The sequence below is a fragment of the Vidua macroura genome, chromosome 10 (genome assembly GCF_024509145.1).
Source record: "Vidua macroura isolate BioBank_ID:100142 chromosome 10, ASM2450914v1, whole genome shotgun sequence".
Taxonomy (NCBI): Eukaryota; Metazoa; Chordata; class Aves; order Passeriformes; family Viduidae; genus Vidua; species Vidua macroura.
In genome coordinates, this window is record NC_071580.1 from 20,031,267 (window position 1) to 20,045,511 (window position 14,245).

The 14,245-nt window shown below is 48.5% G+C and overlaps 1 protein-coding gene across 1 annotated transcript; it reads left to right on the top strand.

Annotated features, from left to right (window-relative positions):
• Nucleotides 1–4,131: 4,131 nt before the first annotated feature.
• Nucleotides 4,132–12,728, top strand: DBR1 (debranching RNA lariats 1). The gene is made up of 8 exons (XM_053985894.1): nt 4,132–4,351; nt 4,445–4,569; nt 4,667–4,747; nt 5,764–5,849; nt 6,240–6,464; nt 7,281–7,361; nt 9,554–9,699; nt 10,203–12,728. The coding sequence occupies exons 1-8, from the start codon at nt 4,155–4,157 to the stop codon at nt 10,876–10,878; spliced, it is 1,617 nt and encodes a 538-aa protein (XP_053841869.1). The 5' UTR covers nt 4,132–4,154; the 3' UTR covers nt 10,879–12,728.
• The last annotated feature ends 1,517 nt before the right edge of the window (nt 12,729–14,245 follow it).

Genomic DNA, 14,245 nt, shown 5'->3' on the forward strand with positions numbered 1-14,245 from the left:
AATCTGAATTTCCCCTGTCTTGCCTTAGGGCCATTTCCTCCTGTTGTCTCACTGCAGGCACGGCAGAGACCGGCCCCACCTCACTACAGCCTCCTGTCAGGGACTTGTGCAGAGCGAGGAGGTCCCCCTGAGCCTTCTCAAAGCTAAACAAACCCAGCTCCCTCAGGTGTTCCTCATGGGGCATGTTTTCTAGACCCTTCCCAAGCCTTGTTGCCCTTCTCTGGATATGCTACAGCCCCTCAATGTCCTTTTAGAAGTGAAGGGCCCAGAACTGAATGCAGTGCAGCATCACCAATGCTGAGTACAGGGAGGAATGACTTCCTTGGTCCTACTGGTTACAATGCCCTCGATACAGGCCAGGATGCCACTGGCCTTCTTGGCCACGCTGCTGGCTCATATCCAGGTGCTGTCGACCAGCCCCCAAGAGTCCCTCCCTACCAAGCAGCTCTCAAGCCACCCCTGCCCCAGGCTGCAGCTGCAGGAGGTTGCTGTGACCCAAGTGCAGGATGTGGCACTTGACCTTACTGAACCTTATGCTGCTGTCCTCAGCCCTTTGATCGAGTCTGTCCAGGTCTCTCTGCAGAACCTTCCTGCCCTTGAGTAGATCAACACTCCCAACCAGCCTGGTGTCATCTGCAAATTTACTGAGAGTTGCTTCATCTCTTCCTCCAGACAGCTTCCAGCCCTCATTGGCTGGAGGCTATCAGTAGTGCCCTCCAGCAAAGCACTGTCCTCTGGCAAAAGGTGCAAATTAAGAGGGAAAGAGCCCTGTTGGTGCAGCTGGAACAGGGAGGCAGCTGCAGTGCCTCAACCCAGAACAGGCCCTGCGTTGGCAGCTATGTTGCTGCACTGCAGATCATGTTGCAATCATCAGACATGATCTAGGGGAGGAGATGCCCAAAGACACCTGGACACAGCTGCAGGTAAGCCAAGTGATATTCAGACCAGCCTCGTGGGGCCTTTACCTAAGGGAGCTTTAGTCTTGTCTGGTTGCAGCAGCCCCTCCCTTCAGTTGCACACACACGCCAACCTGCCACCTCACATGCTCTCACAGCTTACAGGGGCAGCTCAAAATCTCAGCTGGAACACATCTGATTTGTCTTTTGCACTCCAGTGTATCTCCCTCTCCTTCACAAACACTGTCACCCAGCACTTCTCCTGTACCTCCCTTCTCAGCCATGCTGTCCCTCCCCAAAAGTCAGACAGATGCCTCCCTTTTGCTGTTCCTCTTCATTTTAGTAATATGTAAATCATGCTAGAAACCTGTTAGTATACTCTAAAAACACTAGGAAGCACTTGACAGAAAAAATCTTCAAAAGCTCTTCTCATTCCATTCTCAGAGATGAGGGAAGCAACTCTTATCATCCACAGCCCCTTTGAATGCCTTTTATTCTTAATTTCTCTGCAGAGAAAAACTACTTTCATGGTACCAAACTACCACAGTCAGCTCAGGAAGAAACCATTATTTACTGCTCAGTGCAGGCAGGCAAGATCCAAAAGGGCAACCCAAGCAATCTACTGACCTGAGCTTGCTTGTTGGGACTTTTCCCTCCTTGGCCTCACAGTTCCCTGGCCATTCATGCAGGACAGGATGTGCACTCGGTCCTCTGCTGCAGGACTGAACATTCAGGCATGAGACACATGCACAGGCAACTGGGGCAAGAGACTGTGACTGCAAAACCCAGTCCAAGGCCAAACATTGGTCATCTATGCGCTGGAAGAGAGCTGTGCTTCAGTCACATGGGTTTTCAAACAGTCTTGAAGGACTGAACAAAATCACAATAACATAGTTAAATATTAACTTGCTGCCACTTACCCTGTAAACAGCAGCATGGCTGATTCCCTTTGTGCTCTGGAAAGGTCAGAGCAGTTTTGCTCAGTGAACACTGAGTTTAATTACAGATATTGAGATGCATCATGAGTAGTGTACAAGTACTAAAATACTAAAAGACTATGACAAAAAATACTATGACATAAAAGAAGCCCAACTTTATAGACTCTATTGTGCACCAGTTCACTTGGGATAAGTGGCACATGGAGTATAAGAAATGAGCCTGAGCCAACAAACTCAGGAAATACAATTAGAGTATCAGTTTACCTTGCCTGTCTGGGGATGAATTTGGGTGGGCAGGTATCTCAGGAAGCTCCTCGAGATGGTGTACCCTGGGTAAGGTGGTATCTTCCAGAGATTCATGGACCTTTCCTGTCTCTCACCCCCTTCCTTTCAGGAAGTCTGAGAGATGGCAAACACAAGAGGTTGTTGTTCTTCCCCAGAGAGTTGGAAAGCTTTTCCAGGAGACGTGCTGGACTGATGAGTTCTTGCACTACTCCAGATAGGTCTAAGCAAAGTTAGTGAAAGAGCCAAGTGCACCCGAAGTGCTCCCGTGTGTGCTTTCCCCTTGGAGACTTGTGGGGTTTAGAAACCAGAGGAATTTTCCCCTTCAGTTCAGCTGGGCTTGGACGAGCCCCAAAGTACACAGAGTAATGTAACGCTGTGAAATTATGAAATGTAGGAGACAACACTCATATTTTCTTAGTATCAAAAGAGAGGCCATTATGTAATGCTTGCTACCATGGGGGAACAGGAATGTCTACTTGGTTCCATGATTACAGGGGAAGTAGTAGCAAGTTAATGCTTAACTATGTCCTTGCAATTTGGTTCAATCCCAAGACTTAAAAAACCTCCAAAGCAGTCATGAAGTGGAAAAAGTCTGGAGTGGTTTTACTACGTGACAATACAAGGCCACCCTACAATCCAGTCCAATCCACTGCCCTTCCAAAGCAGGAAATCAGTGCTCTCCAAAGAGGAGCCTGTCAGTCCGCGAGGAAAAGGGGAGACCCGATTTCTCACCCCGCCTCATAAGCGCCTGCCCTGGTGATGTCACTGACTCTTCCTTCCCCTGTGTGCTAAAAAGTTACAGAAGCCAGGGCTTTGGCTATGCTAAAAACACGCCTGCCTGAGACTGAACTGGCCCCGACTCGGTGTTTTATCAGCTCAAACGCCAGGTAGAAGTGTGCACAGCCACTGCTCATGCTGCTCCACCACCACTTTGTGGTCTGTGAGGCACGCGAGAGGGATAAGTACAGCTTGTGCTGCTCCCCACTGGGCTGGCCGAGGAGGTGCGGGCAGTGCTCGGCGGGAGCCGGGGGAGCCGGACAGCCCTCCCAGTGCAGCCTTCCCTGTGCAGCCCGGCTACCCCCGCAGGGGCTCCTGCCCCGCTGCACCACCCCACTCTGTGAGTGTGACGGGCCTTCCTACTGCAGACCGTGGTGCTCATCGCTGTGCCTGTGTTACTGCCCAGAGTGAAGGTCCCACTGGTCAGCTACAGAACCACAGAGTCAGTCACTAAGGCTGGAAAAGACCTCCTGAGATCATCGAGCTCAGCCTGTGGCCGATCCCCGCCTTGACAAGCAGACCAGGGCACCGAGTGCCACGTGCAGTCTTTCCGTAAACACCTCCAGGGATGGTGACTTCACCGCCTCCCTCGGCAGCCCATTTTCCAGTGTCTCATCACCGTTTACATGAAGGAATTCCTCCTGATGTCCAACCTAAACCTCTCCTGGTGCAGCCTGAGGCCATGTCCTCCTGTCCTGTCCCTTGTTCCCTGGGACCAGAGCCCGACCTCCCCCTGGCTGCACCCTCCTGTCAACAGGGAGTTGTGGAGAGCAGGAAGGGCCCCCATGAGCCTCCTTTTCTTCAGGCTGAGCCCCCCCCAGGTTCTCCTCTCAGACTGGTGACCCTTTCCCAGCTCCGCTCTCTGCTCTGAACTCGCTCCAGAACACCTCCAGGGACGGTGACTGCACCACCTCCCCGGGCAGCCCATTGCAATGCCTGGCCACCCTTTCTGTGAAGAACGGGCAAGGCTGGAAGGCATCGGCGGATGTCACCGGGTCCGACCTCCCTGCTCGGGTGGTGCGGGAGGGGACCAGCCCTGCGAGCAGGGCTCTCGGCAGCCCGGGGGCAGCGCTGACGAAGGGGCGGGCCCAGCTCCCCCCGCACCGCTGTGTCCCCGCGGCTCGGGACCCCCCGAGCGGTGTCTCCCGCACGGCGCAGGCGCGGCGGTGACGCAAAGGAGCGCGGGGAGGTGACGCAAGGCGCGCGCGGCGGTGACGCGAAAGGCGCGCGCCGTGGCCGCTCAACTGCTGCGGTGGCGATGAAGGTGGCGGTGGCCGGGTGCTGCCACGGCGCCCTGGACAAGATGTACGAGACGCTGGAGCTGCTGCAGCGGCGCCACAACGTGCGGCCCGACCTGCTGCTCTGCTGCGGGGACTTCCAGGCCGTGCGCAACGAGGCGGACCTGCGGTGCATGGCCGTGCCGGCCAAGTACCGGCACATGCAGACCTTCTACCGGTGAGCGCCGCCGGCCCGGCCCCGGCCCCGGCCCCGGCCCCGGCCCGACCCACGCGGGCTTGGCCGGGTCCAGCAGCTGCCGTGTCTCCGCAGGTACTACTCGGGCGAGAAGAAAGCCCCGGTGCTCACCGTGTTCATCGGCGGCAACCACGAGGCTTCCAACCACCTGCAGGAGCTGCCCTACGGCGGGTGGGTCGCGCCCAACATCTACTACTTGGGTAAGGTCCCTCCGCTCCAGTCCCGGTCCCCCGGCGATTTCCCCCACAGCCCCTGCCCTGCCCGGCCCCTCCGTGACCTCCCTCCCGTGTCCCGCAGGTTACGCGGGCGTGGTGCGGTTCCGCGGCGTGAGGATCGGCGGCATCTCGGGCATCTTCAAGTCTCACGACTACCGGAAAGGTACCGGGGCAGCGGGACCGGCGGGGCGGGCAGCCGAGAGGGGAGGGGAGAGCCAGGGCCGCAGCGTCGTGTGAGAGTCTGGCTGTGCTCAGCCCTGAAACGTCTCTTAGTCTGGAAACCACCCTTGGTTCAATACACGGATTTTTCTGGAGTTGGTAGATGAGTCTGTAGCTGCCCGGCGACCACAGCAGGAAGCAAGGAGCCTTTGGAGTGTTGTTGGAACAGTGTTGATTTTTCCATGGCAGTGTTCTTTCAGCGTGCAGTGCAACACTGATTTTCCTTGAGTGAAACAGTCAGTTTGTAACTGTGACACTATATAAGTGTATTGCCCTGCCTTGAAGTTTAGGGCCAGTACATCTTGTTCCTCCTGGTTATGTGGGTGTGTATTCAAGAGTTCTTCCTGGGAAGGGTGTCACAGATGATACCCCATGTCAGTGAGTAGAAGATAGTTTATTCTTTCTGATCTCAGCACTTGAAAGAATGGTCTCTGTGGTTACTGTACTGTGCTGTCTTTACTAACAAATACCTTCAGAGAAGCTTTGCAAAATACTGAACCAGTTTTCTAGAACACTTGGTTGTGTCTAATACTTGCCAACACTAATTCAATTTGCTGTCATCAAGGGGGCACTTTATATGCCTGAATATTGCATGAGGGAGATGAGACTCTTTAGACAATAACTAAACCAGCAATTTTTCTGTTAATTCTGTAGAGTATGTAGGAGCTATGCTAGGCATTTATGTGTTTTGTCCCAAGGCAAAGTTGGAAACTCATCCCTTTGTCAGGGTACATGTTGGTGCTTCCGGAGCCTGTGGTGTCTGTGGACAGTGACTGGGATGTTTAGGCTGCTGCTGAACCTGTTAAGCTGTAGTTTCATGGTGGCAGCACTCTGAACAATCATGAAAAATCACAGCCTTGTATTTGGGGTTACTCTAGGTGCCTGTGTGACCCAAAAAAAACCTGCAGTGTTGGAGGGAACTAGTGATTCAGGCAACTATTCTTGTTTCCAACATTTCAGGCCACTTTGAGTGCCCACCATACAACCAGCAGACCATCAGAAGTGCTTACCATGTGAGGAATATTGAAGTCTTCAAACTCAAACAGGTCAGTGAAAAGCCCATTTTTTAAACAAGGGTGATTTTCATTAATTTGGAAACAGGACGTTAAAGCTACTCTGATCACATGTGCTGAATATTGAACATGCTTTGACAGGTTGATCAGACATCTGAGGGGTGTGTCCTTTGAGGAGGAATATTGTGCTTAGCCATTATCCCTTTTAAATAAAGCTTTTAAAAGTTTCCTGGGGAGGAAGATGCCTTTGATTGTGGGCAGAGGACTTGCTCTCTATCTGTGATTTCCTCTGAGTGCCTGACTTATGGTGATGACATGAACTCTTTTATAATGCAGTATAAAGCACAGCTGGCTGCCTCAAGTAATTTCTAAACCCCTTTGTCAATATGTTGTATTTATGCCATGTGCTTTTTGGCCTGACAGCTAAAGCGTCCCATCGATATATTTATGTCACATGACTGGCCAAGGAGCATCTATCACTATGGAAACAAGAAACAGCTCCTCAAAATGAAATCCTTCTTCCGTCAAGAAGTGGAGAGCAACACGTTGGGAAGCCCTGCTGCTTCAGAGCTTCTGCAGCACCTGAAACCCACCTACTGGTTCTCAGCACATCTCCACGTTAAATTTGCAGCTTTCATGCAACACGAGGTAAAGGGGGACAGAAAATGAATGTATGTGTCCCAGGCACACTTTAGAATTCTTATGCAGGTAATCATGTCCAGAAAAGCAATTTAGGGGTTTTTGTTCTTAAAACTCAAGTTAAAACCATGAAAGATTAAATGGTGTTAGGAGTACTGTTTTAAATTAAAGAGATGTTATAAATGAAGGGTGTAACTCCCTAATCTTCAGGAACAGCATGGAATAGCTATTGTTCTTGAAACATGTGAATTTAACTGTATAGAAAAGCACTCTCCTGCTCTGTTGAGGAAGCAGATAACTTGACAATAGGTGAGAAAAAGGAGGCAATTTCAAATAAGGTGGTAAGGGAGTGACTGAAGAGGATGGTTGCCTGACAGTGGGAGGATCCCTGTAGTACAGCTTTGCAGGTCTGGTAGCCCAGGTTTAAGCCAAAAAGCAGCCTGTAGTTGAAACAGTTATTTCTGAAGTGGTGCCAGTCCTATTTGCAAGTTAATTAGATGAAAAAATGTAACTCCAGACCTTGTAGGCTCAGCAAGTCTGTTTCCAATTAAGTTGCAGTTTCTCTTTTTGCTCCAAGGCTGGATGTGCTCAGCTGCCTTGGTTAGTGCTGAAATGTAGCTCTTGCTTTATCTTGCTAATATCTGCACCCTGCTTCCTGTTAGACTCCCAGTGAAGTCTGTCATTCTCTTTGTCCCTGCTAATTTCCTATTTCAGAAAATATTTTTCTGTAGAAATTAACCCCTTAAACCTGTCTATACAGCTTGTTTAGAATGGTCAAATGTCACATAAGTGCTAATAATTGTGTTAACACTATTTGCTTTCTAGACAAACTCCAAAGAAGAGTTACCAAAAGCAACCAAGTTTCTGGCTCTGGATAAATGCTTGCCACACAGAGACTTCCTGCAGGTGATGAACATTTTTAGAAGGTTTTCACTTTAAGTATTTAATTTGTTTGAACTGCTAGTGCTATTCTTAGGTATAAGATGAAGAATAGTGCTGATAAGTGGAGGAATTTTAAAGAAACTAGGAATGCTGGGTGTATGGAATAGTCTTTGTAGGATTTTGTCCTGAACTAAGCAGACCATGTTGTGTAGGTGCAGTGTTTCCTTAATCTTACCATTTCCATCCAGCTTAGAACAAGTACCTGACTCCAGTGGATGAGTATAAAATAGATTGGTGTGAGAGTGAGCTGCTGACAGCATGTTTTTCAAATGCACTGAAGTGTTTTACTAGTCTTAGAGTAGCTTTTATTTATCATGCCAAGGGGAAGATGGTTCATTGTCTGTCCTTTGGATGTGTCGTGGGATCCATTTGCCCTAGTAAATACCTTTGAAGGTGGAAGAGAGTATGAGGATGGGCTCTATGCAAAGGGACATGAATGCTTGTCCAGACTTAAAATCCTATAACAAAACTGATCTGGATTAGTACTCCCTCCAGCAGCATAAAGGGTTTAATTATTTTGTGGAGTATTTAAAGTTAGAGTCTGACTAGGGCTTTGGCTAACCCACATGGTTTGATTTGGGTTAATGTCACTGAAGACAAAGTGATCCGAATTTCAATTCATCATAAAAGAGTTTAAAAATATTTCCTCTTAATTCATAGCTGTGCTAAGAGTGGTGTTCATACAGCAGAATGACTGTTCTTGTCAGTTTTTGGTGTGTATTCACCTAGAAGTGTCTTGGTTTGAAAGAGAGATGTCTGCCAAAGAAGGTGGGAGCCTCTCTTGGAATAGAAAATATGGCCCCGTACCCTCCAAATTATTACAGCTTTTAAATTATGAGGCTTTCAGGCAAAGATATGAGAAAAGCAATAACAGTTCTTGACTAGAAAATGTATATTTATGTATTCTCGGCCTTCTCTCGGCCGCAGGCACTTTCCCTTCGGTGCAGTTCCGGTCACAGCCAGCAGGGGCGCTGGTGGCTCCTGGCCGGGCAGGGCAGGGGCGATGATTCCCCCGCGCCTGCAGGGGGCGCTGTGGCCGCCGCTCTGCCCGTGGGTGATGGCGGGAGAGAGGGAAAAGGGGCTTCCCTTGCAGCCCCGCAGGGGCAGCCGGGCCGGTGCCCTCCGGACGGCGAAATGGCTGCAGCAGGAACCTCGGGGCGGCGGCTGGAACGGCAGAGGCCAGCAGGCCTCCAGGGGCAGCGAGTCCAAGGGTAGCAAGAGCCCCAAGAGGTGGCAGAAGGAGTGGGGGGGTCCCAGTGAGCGCTGGTTTCAGGCTAAAGTATAACAAAAACCCAAAGCAGTGGCAGAAAATGGCCGGGGCTGTGCAGCGGCAGCCGGGCTCCTGAAGGCAGCTGGGAGATGCTCCCTTGGAGTGAGGAGGAGTTTTCCCCTGAGGCACCTGAATAGATGGTGAGTGTCCTTCCCAGGGAGATCGGGTGTTAACAAGGTCCCAGTCCCACGGCCGCTCTGCTGAGCTGAGGCTCACCCACAGTAAGGAGAACCAGTGAGGGACAGAACGCCGCGGTGGCAGCGAATTCTCCCTGCAGCAGCAGCCTGGCACCAAGACCACAACTGTCTCACCTCTGACCCTGAGAGCGAGCAAGGGCTGACACCAGCCCCTCACCCCCATCCAAAATCTGGCAGTATCTCTGCCTTTCCCAAGAGAAAACCCCCCACCTAAGAGATGTAGCAAACTGCATACCCTCCCTTGTCCTAGCCACATCTTTTTTCTCTTAAGTATCTGTTGTTCCGGTCTCTTGGGCAACAAATGGGAGAAAAATTCCCAAAGAGAAACTGAAAAAAAAAAAAAGGAACAAATCCTGCCCTCCAACAAAAGGCAGCATGAATTTAGAAGCAGGCAAATTCTAAGTTCCATCACTGTCCAATTGCTGGCAGTAAGGGAGAGAGTGTGTTCTGCTTTTTAATTGCTGTAAGCTGAAATTTAGAAATGCTTTTTTTACTGTTACTGATTGTCCTTTGTTAGCCCTTCATGGGGGGCTGGCTTGAGAGGACTTGTTTGGTTGAGACCACAAGCTCAATGTACTTTAAACTTCATTAAAACTCTGTACAGTGAAAGTAACATTTGAAACTTTAATCAGCTTCTGGTGTCAAGAGAAATAACTCACTTCATCTGTTTTCTGTGTGTTTGTAAGTAGATAATAGACGTGGAGCATGATCCCAACGCAGGCGACTCACTGGAGTACGATGCCGAGTGGATTGCAATCCTCAAGGCCACCAACAGTCTTGTTAATGTGACCCAGAGCTCCTGGAATATGCCTGAAAACAATGGCCTCCATGCCAAGTAAGTTGTCTTCAAAACAGAGATGAAAGTGTGGTTTGATTGTTTGTTTGTTCTGGACTGGAAGTAAAATTATATTGGAGTTGTGTTTCTGTTCTGCAGCCTGTAATGCCTGTAGGACTTGCTAAATGCCTTGGAAAGAAAAGGGGATGTTGACAAAGGATGTAGTCTAAAGCACACAACTTCATTACTATTCTACCTGGGCAGTTAATTTTGTTTTGCAAACTTAGATACCAGCATTTGAGGAATGAAACTATACCATGAGGCTGAAAATCAGGCTGGGTTATGGGCATGGGTTGACATAATACACTAATCCTTGGTGGGGAGAAGGGTGTCTCAGTACTGACCAAAAGAAAATGAAAACCTTCCTGAAAAAGCACTTGAGGAGTAAAGTGTCTATTGTAAAATGAATTTATAATCCATCTTTGAAGGTTGCACTGTGTGGTGGGAACAGGCAGTACCTTTTGACTTGCTACACTTGTTTAAACTTTATGCACTTGATTTAGGTGGGATTACAGTGTGACAGAAGAAGCCATTAAAGAGGTGCTAGAAGAGCTGAACCATGACCTCAAAATTCCTTGCAACTTCACATTGACAGCTGCTTGCTATGATCCCAGCAAGCCCCAAAAAAACATGGAGCCAGTTCATACCATCAATCCACAGACCACTGAGTTCTGTGCCCAGTTTGGCCTCACTGACATCAATGACAGGATCCAGCAGGCTAAAGAAGAGAGCTCAGGACGAGGTGAATGTGAAGAGGAGGAGGAAGAGGAGATGGACAGTACTGGGTCAGCAGAGGAACCCAGTGAATACAATACAGATAATTCTGGCCTCTCATCCTTTAATCCTGATGAAATAATGCTGGATGAAGAAGGTGGCGATGAAGACTTGAGTACATGTTCTGTAGATCCCTCCCCTGATCACCCTCCTGAGTTCTCTACGAGCTTCTCCGACATCCGGATCATGCCAGACTCCATGGTGGTGTCGTCTGACGATGCCATGGACTCCAACAACGAGGAACTGGAGAAGTCTGGTGGAAGCAAGCAGGTGGAGGAAAAGAGCTCCACTGAGAGGTCGTTAAAGCGCATCAGTGGTGATGAGAACGGGAACAGTGGTGTTAAAAAAATCAAGAGAAGGAACCAAGCTATCTATGCTGCAGAGGATGAAGATAAAACAGATTAATACTTCACAGGGTGTGTAACTAAATTCTCTCCCAGCCTTTCTGTGGGAAGGTGGTGAGAATTGTACTGGACTATGTGTGCTTTTAATGTCACATGATCTTAGTCATGTTACTTTCCTAAGCTCAGAGGCTGGATGTACTTCTCACAGGGAAGGTGGTTTACACAGAATAGACATCATAGAAAGAAGCTGAGACTTTTCCAACAAAGTACTTTGTCAAAGGATGTAAAGCTCGTATATCCTTGATTTTGCTTCAGTTCTTGGTGTATGGTGTATACTCCATATCTTCAGCTGAACCAGACTCGCCATGCTTGTTTAACAAGAACTTTTAAACTGTAGCCTGAGTCCAAGCGAGAGGATGTCTGACTTACAAGACTGAATGATTTTATTTTATTGCTTTTATCTTGTTTTATACTGAACTATTAATACAAAGTAGCATACGCAATAACCCTATGAATGAAATTTGAAAACAGAATTCCCATGATAACAAAACAGCAATAGAAGAATTAAGATTTTTGTTTCTGGTAATAGTCATGCCACAGAAAAAGTTCTTGGTCATAAACAAAACAATATGTATTGTCCAGGATTGGCTTTTAATTACAGTTCTGTTACCAAACCAAGTCTTGATTTGGAGAATTACGGTTTTATGGGGACCATGGAAGGGTGCATCTTTGTTCTTAAAAACTCATTTTCGTTCTGTTTTTTAAAATTTGAGAACAATGTCTTAAAATGGAAGTAGTTAGGAAGGATGGGTTCCTAAATGTGGACACCACCATTGTCTCAACTCTGACTAATTAGAGCTGTGTTTTGTGTTCATACAGGGTGGTGGGAGCATAAGTTGTCTGAGACAGTAACAGCTCCCATTATCATTAGGGTGACTTTTCACTTGTCATTTCAGTAGCCGTAACTTGCTGAACTCTTAAAACTGGATTTGGACTCTTCCAAAGCACCTTTGTAATCTTCAGCTTAGGGAGAACAGGAGCTGTCAGAATAGAGACCCTCTTGGAAGTTTTCTTTTTTATTTTTTTTGCCCTGAATTATTAGTAAATGGCACTACTTTGGCCTAAGAGGCTATGGGGATAAAACTGAGTGAATTCATGAAAATGGCAATGTTTTCAAGCATATGCCATTAGACTCATTAGCCTTCCTGACAGATGGAATTCTTCATGGCTGTGCCTGCCCCAAGAGCAGAAGTAGCTCCTGTGCTTTTCCTCCTCCAAGGAACAGGAACTGAGAAGGAGAAATCATCCTGACAGGAACAGGGAACTGGACAGGGAGCAGTGAGTGAAATGCATATGAGTGTGAGTTGTGTATCAGGGTCAGGAATCCTGTCTTTAAATAATTTCCATGATCTGGGGTTCATCTTGCTTCCTCTCCTGTCAAAAGCAGTTCACAACAAAAACTAAACATGTTAAGTATTCAAGGGCTAGAAAAGGGCATAATTAATGCTCTCAACAGTTCAATTAACAGCTCATCTGTCAGAACAGCCACCAAAGACCTGTGCTGAGGTATGAGGAGAAACTGTGAGAAACCCGCCAAGTGACACTCAGGGTATGTAAAATAGCTGTGAACTGTCAGGTAAGTTATTGAAGCAGACGAGTCTCTTTAAGGGTCCTGGGTCTGCAGCGGTAAAATCTTAATCATGCCTCATGATCTGAACACTATAATGGAAATAAAGTATTTTAAATATAAATTCTGTTACGGATTTGAAAAGCCTCCCAAGGAACCTAAGCATGGCATTGAACTCTCAGGGTCTGTGCACAGGAATAGAAGATGTATCTTGCATGTAATAGACTTTTCAGTCTGATTCCTTTTGTTTTTAAAATAAACTTCTGTCCTATGTTGTCCCATGACTCCCCCCGCCTTGTGATAAATGTGTTTCTAGAAGGCAGGAGACTTAGACAAGATGCAACCTTTTTGAACCTTTAAAGATTTTTCAATAAAGTATTTCAGCATCCATTGAGCAGAGTGCAGCTGGTGAACACAGTGAACATTAATGTTTTTTCAGTGTGAATCATGTCTGACCTCTAGAGTTGCCGTGCCCTTTCTTGCAGTTGTTCACACTCTCTTTGCGTTTTGCAGTGTCCTCCCCTACCTTGCTTTCATCCATTATGGATTTTCCGTGTTGGCAGGATTCTCTGCTGCAAGGAGGATTCAGTAGAAGTGCTGAGCTTCTCCAGTAGAGGCCAGATACTTCAAAAAGGAAAACTCTAGGGAATGCTGACAAATTTAAATTGGCTTTTAAGACCCAAAGTCTCCAGTCCTCTTTAAAAAGGAGATTTAGAGTCTCTCTGAAAACTTCTGAAATTTTGATGAGAAACCTCTGGAAAACGTTTCTCTGTACAACCCTTGTATTGCAGTGTTTTCAGTGAGTGTACTTAGTCTGAAACTGATTTTCCTGTTATTAATGCTTGAGAAAATGCTGTTCCATCCCAGGCCAGCACAAAGGTTTTTTCACAGCATGTCATCAGTCTGCTCAGAGAAAAACAGCAAAGAGGTATAGCCTTTATTTTTAAATTAATTTTAAAATTAAATCTACTAAAGTCACCTCGTGACTGCATCCTATGTTTATTGTACTCCCGTTATCCTGTGCAGTCTCTAGCAGCTGCCAAACCTCTGTTTTCCTGGGAAGGGCATAGGTTGAGAGGTATGAACCCGAGCTGTGATGTTTCTGCTATCTTTTCCTGGTTTTACCATCCTCCTCCCATTTAGTTCTGACTTCAGGGTGGGCACAGTCAGTGTCCCCATGCCTCAGGCTGTGTAATACGGTGGGGCTAGTAAAAAAATAGCAGATCTTACAGACCCTGTAGCACATCTTAGTGAAGTCCTGGGTTGTTTGGGGTGTTTTCATGAAAAACAAATTCAAAACCATACAAGTCAATGCTGGGTAACAAAAGCAATGACAAACTAAAGGAACCCAAACCGCATCTGTGCAGCCAGGCTGAGAGGAAAGGGCGGGCTCGGGCTCGTTTCAGTTCGGGCTCGGACAAAAGGCTCGGCAGGCTCGGGCTCGTGTTCGGCTCGGGATCTTTGCGGCTTCGGTTCGGATCTGCTGGGGCGGATCTGGGCTCGGCTGGGGCTCGTTTCCGCTCGGTCTCCGGCTCAGCCGGGCTCGGGCTCAGACTCGTCTCCGCTGCGCTCGGCTCCGTTCGGCTCCGCTCGGCTCGGCCCGTCACTCTCCGCGTCCCAGGAAGGCCGCGCCCTGCCCCGCGCGTGCGCACAGCGGGCGCCGTCCCGCACGCGGGTGGCGTGCGGCGGCGCAGGCGCGGTGGGGCGGCAGCGGGGGTTCGGCGCCGGCCGGTTCGCTGGGCCCGCCCCGCTACCCCCGGCCCCCGCCCGCCGCGCGCCCGCCATGAGCCCGCGCCCGCCG